At 36.8% G+C, this 12331-nt stretch overlaps 2 protein-coding genes across 2 annotated transcripts in view; both read right to left on the reverse strand.

Moving 5' to 3' along the window:
* Positions 1-1278: 1278 nt before the first annotated feature.
* Positions 1279-4264, reverse strand: LOC107837695 (uncharacterized). Its single transcript, XM_016677866.1, has 6 exons — positions 4163-4264; positions 3754-4080; positions 3230-3652; positions 3062-3157; positions 2724-2746; positions 1279-2599 (listed from the first exon to the last, which is right to left on the reverse strand). The coding sequence occupies exons 1-6, from the start codon at positions 4218-4220 to the stop codon at positions 2516-2518; spliced, it is 1011 nt and encodes a 336-aa protein (XP_016533352.1). The 5' UTR covers positions 4221-4264; the 3' UTR covers positions 1279-2515.
* A 4042-nt stretch (positions 4265-8306) lies between these two features.
* Positions 8307-12331, reverse strand: part of LOC103146741 (uncharacterized) — a 27327-nt gene continuing 23302 nt past the window's right edge. The window contains exons 2-8 of the mRNA XM_016677846.1: positions 11902-12213; positions 11483-11791; positions 10889-10978; positions 10597-10625; positions 10180-10239; positions 9974-10042; positions 8307-8931 (exon numbers count right to left, since the gene is read on the reverse strand). Coding sequence (XP_016533332.1) covers positions 8830-8931; positions 9974-10042; positions 10180-10239; positions 10597-10625; positions 10889-10978; positions 11483-11791; positions 11902-12213 — 971 coding nt within the window. The 3' untranslated portion in view covers positions 8307-8829. The remainder of the gene's footprint in view (positions 8932-9973; positions 10043-10179; positions 10240-10596; positions 10626-10888; positions 10979-11482; positions 11792-11901; positions 12214-12331) is intronic.

Below are 12331 nucleotides of genomic sequence, written 5' to 3' on the forward strand. Positions count from 1 at the left end.
GTGATCATTGCTCCTCTCTGTGTCTCTTGCAGACAATCAGAAACGACTGAGAGTCTCAAGAGGTAAGAGGTGAAATATGAGGGTCTGTGGTTTGGGAGGCGTTTCCTCCTCATCATGACTTCACTCTGTCTCACAAATTAGTTTTTTTCTTAATCCCGTCCCTCCCATTCACCCCTGCAAATCTTAGCGCCTGCAACAACTTTTTTTGTTTTCTAGTTTTTCTGTGTTTTTGCATTTAATTTAATATATTAACAACTCCAGGACTTTATGGCTTTTATATGTGTGGTGGCTGATGTGTTAGTTTCACAAAGCAGCCAAATCTTTGACTAGAAATTGGTTGTTTCTTTATACATTGTTTTAAATGTAACCTGTTATACTTCCTGGAACAGGATACGATTCAGATTCATCTATATTCAAGTCCTGAATGAGCAATTAATGTTACAGCAACTCGATGTCAAAGGATATGAAAATGATCAAAAGTTAAAAAGTAAAAAACAATAAAAATGTACCAAAAAATATAAAATATAAATCAATAGGATAGGTCCATATGCAATACAAAACATGTGGATTACATTTTAATGCAGTCAACATAAATACACACACACACACACACACACACACACACACACACACACACACACACACACCTACTGGGATGTTTTTTGCTGCAGTTGTTCCCAACATCTTCCTTCCATTGATAGGTTTTCTTAAATTAGTAAATTTAATCAAGAATATTTAGATTTATATTTAACAACAATCCTTTACTTAATATTAATTATTTAAGAAGTAGGTTAATGATTTATGATACTACAGCTGAAGTATTTCCTTTAGATGCATTGTTTTTGTTGAAAATGTTGAAATTACGTACGTTTTGTTTGTTTTCTACCTCTGTAAGGTTTCTGCAGATCACAAAACATTATAACTCTGAAAGTTTATCTGAAGTATTCTTGGTGTATTTAGAGTTATATAAAAAGAGATCAGATATGTCCACTCTGAAGTGCTACAGCGCCCTCTGCTGATTCAGGAAAGAAATATTCCTTTTTCAACAATACTGCTTTCTTTAATTTTGTTCATATTCATTTTTTTTTAGTAAAATTGAATGAATTGTTTATTTTGTTGCTTAAACAACAATATCACACTGTGGGATGTCGACTCCTTGATCATTGTGATCTTTTCACAAAAACAAGATTTTATTCTTGTCACAAAGACAAACGTAGAAAAACAATCTTTTCTATAATTATTACTGACATTAAGGTACAACACAGCAACATAGATACATAAATCATTTTTTGATAAGGTAAAACTGAGGACAGTTCATTCTTGGGTCATTGGCTTCTTTGAACAAAAACATCATATCAGGTATTTGACATGTGGGTGTTTTAATAAATAGTGTTGTTAGGCAGTTTGATGTCATAGAATATAACCTTCCTGTTCATTTGTGGTGAGCTGTGTGTTAGTTTCTGTCAGCATCTCCGTTTCTGAAACGATGGGAACAGAAGTAAACATCAGATCTGGTGGATTCTTCAGTTTTAATTTAAGCTCTATCATCCTCCACTGTGGTGGAAACAATCAGCTGTCATTTCTCACTTTCAGTGTGTCCAGACCACACTGTTAAATATGCCTGTTTTCCAGACAGCATGCACAGGGTTGCTTCTGGAAACCACTGATCATTTACTTGGCAGATAGTAGTGAAGGTAAAAGGGGCAGTATTATTTATTTTCCAGGCACATGGTGCCATTTATTGCACAATCAATAACTACGTTACCTTCAGCTTTTATAAAAATGCTATATACATCATCAAACATAACTGAAAATAAATTTGACTTCCCAATTTGACACTTTGAAATTGGGCCTCTGTGTCTTTAAGAAGTTCCAACTCTTCCCAACACTCTTCAGCATGTTGTCACTGCAGTGTCTTTCTTTAATGCCGTTTTACATCCGACAGGAGCGTTGGATGGATAACTAGTCTGTATGATGAGCTCCTCACATGCACAGTTCCACCAAGTGTTTGCTAAATGCTGCTGCCGCTAGTCTGAAGGAGCTGAGTGGGGACGACCAGAGTGTTCAGATCGGTGCGATTCAGTATTTCATTGTTGCTGGGTCGGCTGCAGCCATACATCCGATCCGTACCAGACCATTCCTGGGCTCGGTTCAGTTAGAGGCTCATAGATGAAGGTAGGAGATCTTTCCTGCCGTCACCATCTTCAAAACTCCTTGAAAATTTTAAATTAATGAGTAACACCAACACTTAATTTCCCTTTGGGATTAATAAAGTGTTTTGTATTGAATTGGTTGAGGTGGAGCTCCTGGCATCACAGTGCCGTTTATTGATTTGGGGTCAACAATCATGAGACATAGTAGGGCCCCACAGTTGTTGTTGCACAATTATATTAAGATGCAGCATTAGGCGTTTGGGTTTAACTCCACATTCCCAGTGAGAATCCAACCGGCGGTGGAAGCGCTCGTCTGAATTCAGTGTTTTTCACTGCTGGCTTCCTTCACGGTCAGAGGAGCTTCAGCAGTCGGTCCAAATCCTACGGGGAGTTGTGATGAGGTTGAGTTTGGGCTCTTTATTGTCTTCATCTTCTTTGTTTGGTTCCTTTGAAACAAAACAGCATGATTTGAGTTAGTGTTACCTAGGTGTACCTCCTACTTTATTACTATTTCAACACAAACTAGGCAGCATCTTCTATAAATAAATTACTATTAATTGCATAATTCACTTCTTCCAGCTGTGTTCTGAATTCTGAAATATAATCAGAAAAGAGAATAATGTTCAGTTTCCAGCATAAAAATCAAACTTAGAGGCATATATCATATGTTATCAGAAATAACCAAACTCAGTTGTATATCAGGGGTCTGATCTGATCTACCGCCACACCAGCTACAGCCACGAAATACATTATTTTAGAACAAAATTTTGCTTTTGCAATATGCAGGACACGTTTACGACATTGTTGTATTTTTAATGACTGTAGACTCATAACAGATGGATTTTATTAAAATAAAAAAGACATTGGATGGCTGGAAGTATAAAAACGTAACACGTTAATTTTCTTACCTTTAGTTTTAGCCCACATGTTGACTGCAACAACCAATATTAGGAGAGCTGCCAAACCCACACTCACAATGATGCATCTTAAAAAATAGATGAAATCTGAAATAATATAAAAGGTCCCATCAGAACAGGATGAACACATACATTTATAGACGATGTATCAACTGTCACCTTGTTGCTTTGAATACTTCCTGTTGTCTGTTGCATTGCCACTGAGACTCGTCCATTTCCTGCTGACGGATGTTGTTGCTATAGCGACTGTTGGTTTTCTTGTGGTCAGTAAAGTTGGTGTGTTTGTTGTTGTTGCATCTTTTTCTCCATCTTCCTCCTCATCAGACTGAGGCCTGAAGCGGAACAGCTGAGCCTCTCCTGTGGTTTTAGTTGTTACTTTGCATTTCAGTAACTCATAAATGTTTGACTTTTGACTGAAGAAAGATGCTGTAAATGTCACAGTGGCCGAGCAGGAATATGATAACACCTCCACACCGGAGGGCATTTTCTGGTCATACACCCACTCCACTGTGTGAGTGCAGTAGTTATGTTCCTGTAAAGAGCAGTGCAAGCTAAAGTCACCATTAAACTCCTTTTCACTCACTGAAAAAGAGTCACAATAGAGAGGAAAAAAGAGAATATGTCCTTGTTATTATTGCTATCTATGTTGATGTTACCAGCATATTTTACATGAAAACACTCACCTCTAATGACAGACACATCAACCAGAGAGTCTTGTGAATCGTGACTTGCTGGCCTGTTTTGTTTGCAGCTGTAAAGCCCAGCATCCTGAAGTGTGATCGTCTTTATAACCAGAGAGCAGTTCGCTGATAAACTCAGTCTGCCGGATTTAGTTGTTGCATCTTTGTTTATCTGCCCATTTTCGAAAATGGTTCCTTCCTGCATAAAGTTTCTGTACGTCCACGTCGTCCTGTCACAGGTTTTCTGATCTTTTCTCAGATTTTCACAAGGCAAAGTTATTTTGTCACCTGCTTGGACGGTGAAGAAGGATGAAGGTCGCCCCTCTGGTGCTGAAAAATATCCAGAATAAAAACTTCCAAGAGTCAAAACACATCAGACAGGAATACTGTAGCCAATTAAAATGATTCATACCTGGAAAATGAAACAGAATCATCAATAAAGGTCCAATAATCGACCCGAATCGAATCATTGTTTTCTGCTCTAGTCGTGGTCAGATGTTAAAATGGCTTCATCAGGAAGACAGAAACATGCCGTGTGGTTGGTGAGGCGTCACTTCCTCACAGTTCACACTTTGTGCTTCACACTCACCTCTGACACGTTAATGAACATTTATGTCATGTTTTGAAACAAAGTCTGACATTTTCACTGTAATTATTTATCTAGTAGTTTTTAGGGTATGTTTTGTTGCTTTTTGTCTTTTTGTTTTATTTTCATCAGTTTAATGTCCAGCTGCATTAGAGGCGTTTAGTCAACTGCTAGATGCAGAGGTGGTTAACAAAGTGTTAGTTTCGAATCTCAGTACCAGCAGCAGCTGCAGGTTTTCCCCTGTCTACAAATAAAACAGGAAATAAAATGTTATTAGTGTGGTTACAAAAATCTGCAAGACAAAAAAGTCTTTAACGTCATTGAAATATGAGATAAAGTAAATTCTACAAAATATTTGCTTTTAGTCTGTGTTCATTAAGAAGCTTTACATAAACTAACAAACACACCAACATTTTTCTCTCTGTTTTAAGTTTTGTCCCTCAGAAGGTTTCAAATTTCTATGAAACTGAAAAGCTACTTTTTATTCTACCTGTTCACAGCCGGAAGGATAAATGAAATATTATTTTTAGTTTTAAGTGCAGAGGTGTTCTTGTTTCCGTTTCCTATTGTGATCAATCATAGATTAGTCACAGTGCCACCCACTGCTCAGCCTGAGATCTGCTCCGTGTTGCCGCCTTCAGTCGCCGCCTCGTTAGCCTGGTTTATGCTACATAAACAGGCACATTGTGCCATTTCCCCATGAGTTTCATCTTTCTGAATTATTATATTGTTTTTTACAAAGTTTTGTTCTGTATAACAAATAATCATTTTCATTTTATTCTGTTGTCTTCACGTCTGATGAGCTTCGCAACATAAGAATCTCATCAGAAATTCTCTCTGAAGACATTTTCCAAGCTGCAGAATAAAACTGGCTTTACTCCACTGGCTTAGCAGGAAATCAACAAACATAAATCAGGACTTCTTCTTTTGCAGCCATCAAATATTCAGCTGATGGCTGCAGAAAGCTTTTTCATAAGATTCAGCTCGGAAAGAAGTAGTTTAAGCTTTAGGTTGTTTAATGGTTCCAGTTTGATAAAATAGTAATCCAGTTAAATAACAGTCTACAATAAATAAGATCTATGCCCATAAGAGCACAAACTTATTAAAATAAGATACTTTTTGCACGGTTTCCCCTTAAAACACATTTATACAGGTAGAATTTAAAAATATTATGAATTATTTACTCTCAATGTGCATTATAAATATATGTCCAATATCATAATTTATTTTTAGAACTTTGTCGTTTCTATAAGTTTCTTCTCACAGTTTGTAAAATTTTGAGTACATATGTTTTAACATCTTCTTCCTTCTTGGAACAAATCAGAATTTGCACCTCATTTATTTTTTACAGTGTAACTATTATTCTTGACCACCAGATGGGGCTGTAATTCTTAAAGCATTTTAGCAGCTTTTAATTTCTAAGTGTACAATTTTAAAATAGTAAGTTACCCTCATGGTGCTTTGTTTGAATTTGTACCTGAACATCTTTTAAAATGCTTCAAAAACTTTCTATGATTTTTGAAATTTACAATATTTAATTTTTTAGAGCTTATGTAATATTTTTTTTTAATTTCATACAATGTAATTATTATACTCCACCACCAGATGGGGTGTCATCCTTAAATTTTAACACCTCCCGATTCAATGATGAACAATTTTAATATTAAATAAGCTTTGTTTACTCTCAGTGTGCATTAATTTTGCCCAAGAAAACCCTGAAAATGGATGAAAACGCTGAAATTTTTCATGAATTCCTGAAATTTTCGAGTAATTTCTTAATTCGTTTCTTTGAATTTCATAGTATGTAATTATTATTCGCCACCACCAGGTGGGGCTGTCCTTACATTTCAACAGCTTCTAATTCAAAGATGTACAATTATAAAATGCTAAATATCTTATTTACACTCTGTGCATTTGTTCAGTGTCCTATAAAAGTTATAACTTTGGAATTTCTATTATTTTTTAAAATTTTAAAGCTGTTAAGTTTCACAGTATATTTTATTTTTCTTCCTTATCCGCAGTTGGAGGAAAACAGGATTTGAGCAATGGTCCCATTAAAATGTTGTTATACAATATAATCATTGTTGTCCAGCAGTTACAAATCAACTACAAGTGATCCATATGTAAATACACCTGTTCATTTAAGGGTTAATAAGATATTAATTTTGTATAAAACCTTTATTTCTAAATCTTTACCTGTGAGATCTGGGTGCTGATGACTCTCTGCTTAGCAACCAAATCTCCAACCAGATTGAAAATGGAGTAAAATCTAATTGTTTGCCTGCAGATGGGCTTAAAGTCGGGTTAATCTTCTCTCACATTCAGCTCAAACCTTTTCCCGTCACGTCGTCTCTAACTTTCCACCACAGACATGTGGGCGTCACCATATGTTTTAAAAACTTTGTACATTCGTTTATTAACAGCTAGAATAAAGTAATCGTATGTGCAGAACTTACAGGGTTATGAGTCAGTCAGAAGGTAACAGTTTCCTGTTTGATATCTACAGATGGATCTGAAAAGTGGCTTTCTGTAAACATGATGCTTTCTGTGGTTACTCAGCTCTTACTTCCTCATTATGATGTCTATTCCTTTATATTTGCTCCGTCCTTTGCTGCATTAGACTTTCAATAAATGTTTGCTTTTATTTAATGATGAAAAATGTTTTCACACTTAACTCTCTGCTTTTGAAGTCTGTAATATCTGAAATCTTGTTTACTAAGAAGTCTAAACCATGAAGTGCACCAGTGAGATTAACTTTATATTTGCTTGTCTCACATTCCCACTCGTATTGAAGTGTATATAATTTGTTCTTCTGTTATGTTGCACATTATTATTATTATCTATACACCACTGTTCAGCCATTGTTCTGTATCTCTTGTCATGTTCACTGAACAGTGAGTCTGAGAGGAGATGGGCCTCGAGTTGCGAGAGCGGTCACTTCCTCTTCTCAAGTGGTGACTCTGCTGTCTCAATAGTTTCCTATGCTTTGATCATTTTAAGTTTAAAAAGGTAATTATAGAAACAATGAAATTGCAGATTTGCAACCTGCTTGGATTAATCAAATATTTTGAGTTGTCTGGCCTTGTGCATGAATTTAAGGGAGATTTAATTAAAGTTTGTGTGAGCGGATGTAGGTGTGTGGTTGGAAAAGTGGTTTCTTCTGTTTATGCTACATGAATGTTTGAGCTGCGTTATCAGCACTGGTCTTGCTTAGCTGTGGTTTAAGCAATTATGCTTCATAGCTCAGCTTACGCATGCAAACCACTTGCTGAGAAAAAAGTACAAAATGTTCCTTTAGATGGACAGACATAGGTCACCAACTCAATCCAACAAATGTTTCATTTATTTCAGGATGGAAAAGATTACAAGCATTAGATTAACTCTTTCTACTTGAGAGCAGCAACTAGCTCTTCCTGGGTTTCAGCTCTGAGCAAGAGAGACATTTTGATCAGAATCTGTGGGGGCGGGCTCATTAAGTCCAACAACCAATCACACTTTGAGAACCAGGTCTGAAAGTCCCGAGTTAGTTTCACTTTGATCTTTCTAATTTAAGACCAAAAAAGAAAAACAACAAATAAATAAAACACCATCATCATCATCATATTAACAAAATTAATATTTTGAGCTAGTGACTTTTGGACATGTCCAAGGGAGGAAATCCCATTTCATTATTGGGAGGAATATCCTGGATGGCTGAGAATCTATAAATAGGAAGAAATAATGAAGATCTGCAAAGTACCATGACTTAAACTTAATGCTCAAAGCTCCAGGGTTTTTATAGAAAAATATCCATCCATCCATCCATCCATCCATTTTCTTATACCCTTGTCCTAGTGGTGTCAGGAGGGGTGCTGCTGCCCATCTCCAACGAAACATTTTGGGTGAGAGGCGGGGTCACCCTGGACAGGCCGCCAGTCCATCTCAGGCTCTACAAACGGTTCTTAGTTTCTGCAGAGATACTAGGATAAATAATAATTCTGTGGTTAAACTCTCTGTGATCCTCCACATAACTCAGAATAAAACGTTTATTGGATGAAATGTTTATAATGACGCAAAAATGTTTGCTTTTGTGGAAAAGCAAACTGGATAATTTGGAAAAAACAGATTGCGTTTAATGATGTGTGTTATTGTCACTTCAGTATTTGGAAGCATGGAAAACACAGACTGAACGGCTTCGTTAAGTTCCTGCCACTGCTAACAATTATAAAACAGTGCAGAAAAGCGACATCAACGGTCCTAACTTTTCCTTCTGTTCACTGATTGGCCTGGTAAAAGTTGTACCAGGCCAGTGGATTCCCATTGAGGAATCCACTTCAATGGGAGAAATCCCAGACTGAACAGTGAAGGGAGATGAGAATCAGGTAGAATTGTACTGCAAAGCAATGACCAGGCTAGTAAAATGCTGATACTAGCTCTGGTTTAATTCTTTAGCTAAAATTAGCTTAAAGCAAACTTTTTTTGAAAACCAAAACCAATATTTTTTTAAAACAGTTTCACTCAGTGACATCAGCCGTTTCTGTTTTTTTGACTACGGCATACATGGCTTCTTGAGCACCGGGATCTTCAGGAGAAGAGTTGTCCACGGATGAATGAACCTAAAAAACAGACAAGAAAACACAACATTTAGCCAAAGGGCCAACCAGGGCAAGATTATTAAAATACTTCACACTATGAACCCACTGTCCCTTACTGTTTTGATTTCAGTGTTTAGAACTGACGTAAAACAAATATTGCAGTTAGACAGTATTCCTGATCACTAAATATTGCAAAGATTTTACTAACAAAATGATCCACTTAGTCCCTGTACTGTCTTTAAAAGTGTTCAAAACAAGCAAATAATCAGCAGGTAGAGTAATTAAGGTGTTTTCACACCTGATAGTCCACTAGACTCAGTTTGATTGGGGACCACAATTATAACATTTATTACATTTTCAGTTGGTGTGGTATGTTTTCACACTGCACTGTGTCAAACGATCCAAACTAGTTGAAAAACCTGTTCCCCTCCTCGCCTGTGGTGGCGCTGCATCAAGAACCACTGAGGGAAACACAAATACGTCTGAAGAAGGCAGTCAGCTCAACTTCCTGCTTCATGTAATGGAAACAGAAATGGAGTGGCATCAGATTTTAGCGGTTGAAGGATTTCTCTTTTGTCTTTGGTAAAAGAACACAAGTCATTTCTTTCGCTAGCAGTAGACTCTCACTTTTGTTTTTGTTGTATTTACCCAGAATTCCCTGTGCTGCAGTCAACTTCCTGCTTTTGCAGTGATCTCCAGTCTGGCTGCAACCACATATGCATTCAAGAGTTGACTTTAATCGAACCGGACCAGAGTTTACTTGTTTGATCCTCATCAGAGTCTTGTTGTGTGTTCACACCTCATGAAATGAACCGGATTTTCAAGGCAAACGTCAAGCAACAAGCTGCGTCCTCACATTTCATTGCTTCACCTATTATATGTACACTGTCCCAATGCAAATACCCAGTAATGACACACACCTGTAAGGTGGCTGGTTTAGGAACAATCTGTCATTAAAGGGTTGTTCCAAACATTTTTATGCCATGATGTAAATTAATTAGGCAGCACTTTTAAAAATTGTGATTTATGTTTAAAATGATGAATACTAAAATAAATCACTCACCTGTGCTTTCCCCTTGGCTTTACTGACGTAGCAGACTGAGGCGTAGTACACCGGCCCCTCAGGTTCAACCTGTAAGCAGAAAACTGTCGTCTGACTCACAGTTTATTGAGTTTAAGCTAATCTGTAAATAAGATTCAAGAGTTACTTTAACTCAGTTTAATGAGAATAAACACCAATCTGAACTGGTTTACTGTGTTTGTTTTTACCACAGCTTCACTGGTTTCTGGCTCCAAAACTGTTTCTTCAGGCTGTAACATCGGTTCCTGCTGAAAATATAGGAAAAGCAACATGTGAGTAAAAGTTTTTGATTCATTCCATTGTCAGTATATGTGAATTAATTAATGCTAATATTGTGAACTTTATTCTTGTTATAAAATCTTCAGCAATTTGTTGTGAACAATAAACAAGCAGGAAGAACGAGCTGCAAACAAGGAAATAATAAACACAACCAGCCTGTTGCTTTGCTAGAGAAACATATGAAACTTGTCCACATCACAGCTGGAACTGGTCAATCCTACAACTACTAACTTGGACCAAAACTTTAACAAGTTTACTATCACTATGATCTTCTACAGAGACGATGATTTGTAGTGCAAAACCTAAAAGCGTTGCTGCAAACTCACCGTGTTTTCTTCCTTCTTGATTTCACTTCCTGAAAAAATGATGGAGGTGAATTCAGCTTCATAGTGCAATAAAAAATAATCTGTTCTGTTCCTTAATAATCACCAGATTCAGATTTGCTCAAACAGTTTATTCTGCAGTGGATCATAACAAACTTGTCTTAACTTTAAGCACTTTGTTCTAAGTATATGCTCGTCATTGTCTTCTGTTATGGTAAGATAATATTTATGCAGTAAAATGGCTCAATGATGCAAACTTAGAATGATTAAAAGATTAATCTGTGAATATTCTGACCTTTAGTTTTCTTCCACTTGATGAACACCAGAATGATTATGAAGACGCCTCCTGAAGCCACAGGAACAACAATATGCCACCAAGTGCAACCTGGAAAGAGAGTTTATGTTAATCAGTGCTCAAACTGAGGGAACTAGAAAGATGAAGAGAAAGTTTCCATCCACGTTCATGTGGAAGTTTGATTCTTAAAAAAAGTTCTTTTGGGGATTTTTAGCTTTTGAAATTAGATTCAATTAGTGGGGTGAAGGTGTAAGCTGTGGGTTGTCGGTTCAAACCTCCACTCAGTCAGCCTTCGTCGCTGATCTTAGCCTTCATAAGCGGCTAATGATATCAACTGCTTATGATTAGTCAAAAGAACCATTTTGGTGAGGTTAATGTTTTGTAATTATCATTTTAGGCCTATTTTCTTTATTATATTGTTATTTTTGCCAATTTTATGTAATCGGTTATCTATTATTTTTTAGTGTGGAGTCTCTGTTACAACAACAGGAACAACCTAAATTAATGTTCCATTATTGAAAACACAGTAATCTATAGAAGTTCAAGAAGAAGCACAGATTTTAACTTTTAAAAATAAGTTAATTATGCACTCACCTGTATTCTGATCTGCCTTATGACCTGTATTCTGATCTGTGTCCTGATCTGTTGACTGGTGGCTGAAGGTGAACAGCTGAACTTCTTTAGTTGAGATATTTGTGACGTTGCACTTTATAGAGCTAAGAGATGTTGAGTTTTGATGAAGGGAAGTCGTCAGGATCACAGTAGAACGATAGACGGGTGGTGATGTTTTTGAATCTGAAGATGTTTTTCCTTCATACAGCCACTCCACTGTGTGTCTGGGGATTTCATAATCCACCACAGAGCAGTTTAAGACGACCGAATCATTGATCTTCTGTTCAGTCACTGGTGAAGATAGAGAAGTTGAGACATAAAAAGTTACGTAATCTTAATAACTCTACTGTTTTAGTGTGTTGTAACAGAATAGTTTGAACAGAAAACATGTAAATACTCACAGTGAACAACAGACAGATAAACAGAGGAGTTTGGTCCTTCTTGTCCTGATGTTAACTGTCTGCAGGTGTAACGACCAACATCCTCCATGCTGACCTTCTTTATGACCAGAGAACAGTTAACAGTCACATTCAGTCTGTCTGGTATAGTTAAATTAATATTTCCAGCTTCAAACAGCGTCACTGACGCTGAACGGATGAAGCTCCAAGTTGTTCCGTCACATTTATTCTGACCATCAGTCACGTCTTTACAAGGCAAAGTCACTTCATCACCGACTCTGACTGTGAACTGAGATGGTTGTTGCCCTGCAGCTGCTGTTCAGAGAACAAGACAGAAAATGGAGCAAAGAAAGCATCAGTTAATGAGAGAATGTGACATATATCCTAATTCAGCTTTGTAATGTTATTGTTAAAGGTTTACTTACCTGAAGCT

Source organism: Poecilia formosa, unplaced genomic scaffold (genome assembly GCF_000485575.1).
Source record: "Poecilia formosa unplaced genomic scaffold, Poecilia_formosa-5.1.2 Scaffold168, whole genome shotgun sequence".
Taxonomy (NCBI): domain Eukaryota; kingdom Metazoa; phylum Chordata; class Actinopteri; order Cyprinodontiformes; family Poeciliidae; genus Poecilia; species Poecilia formosa.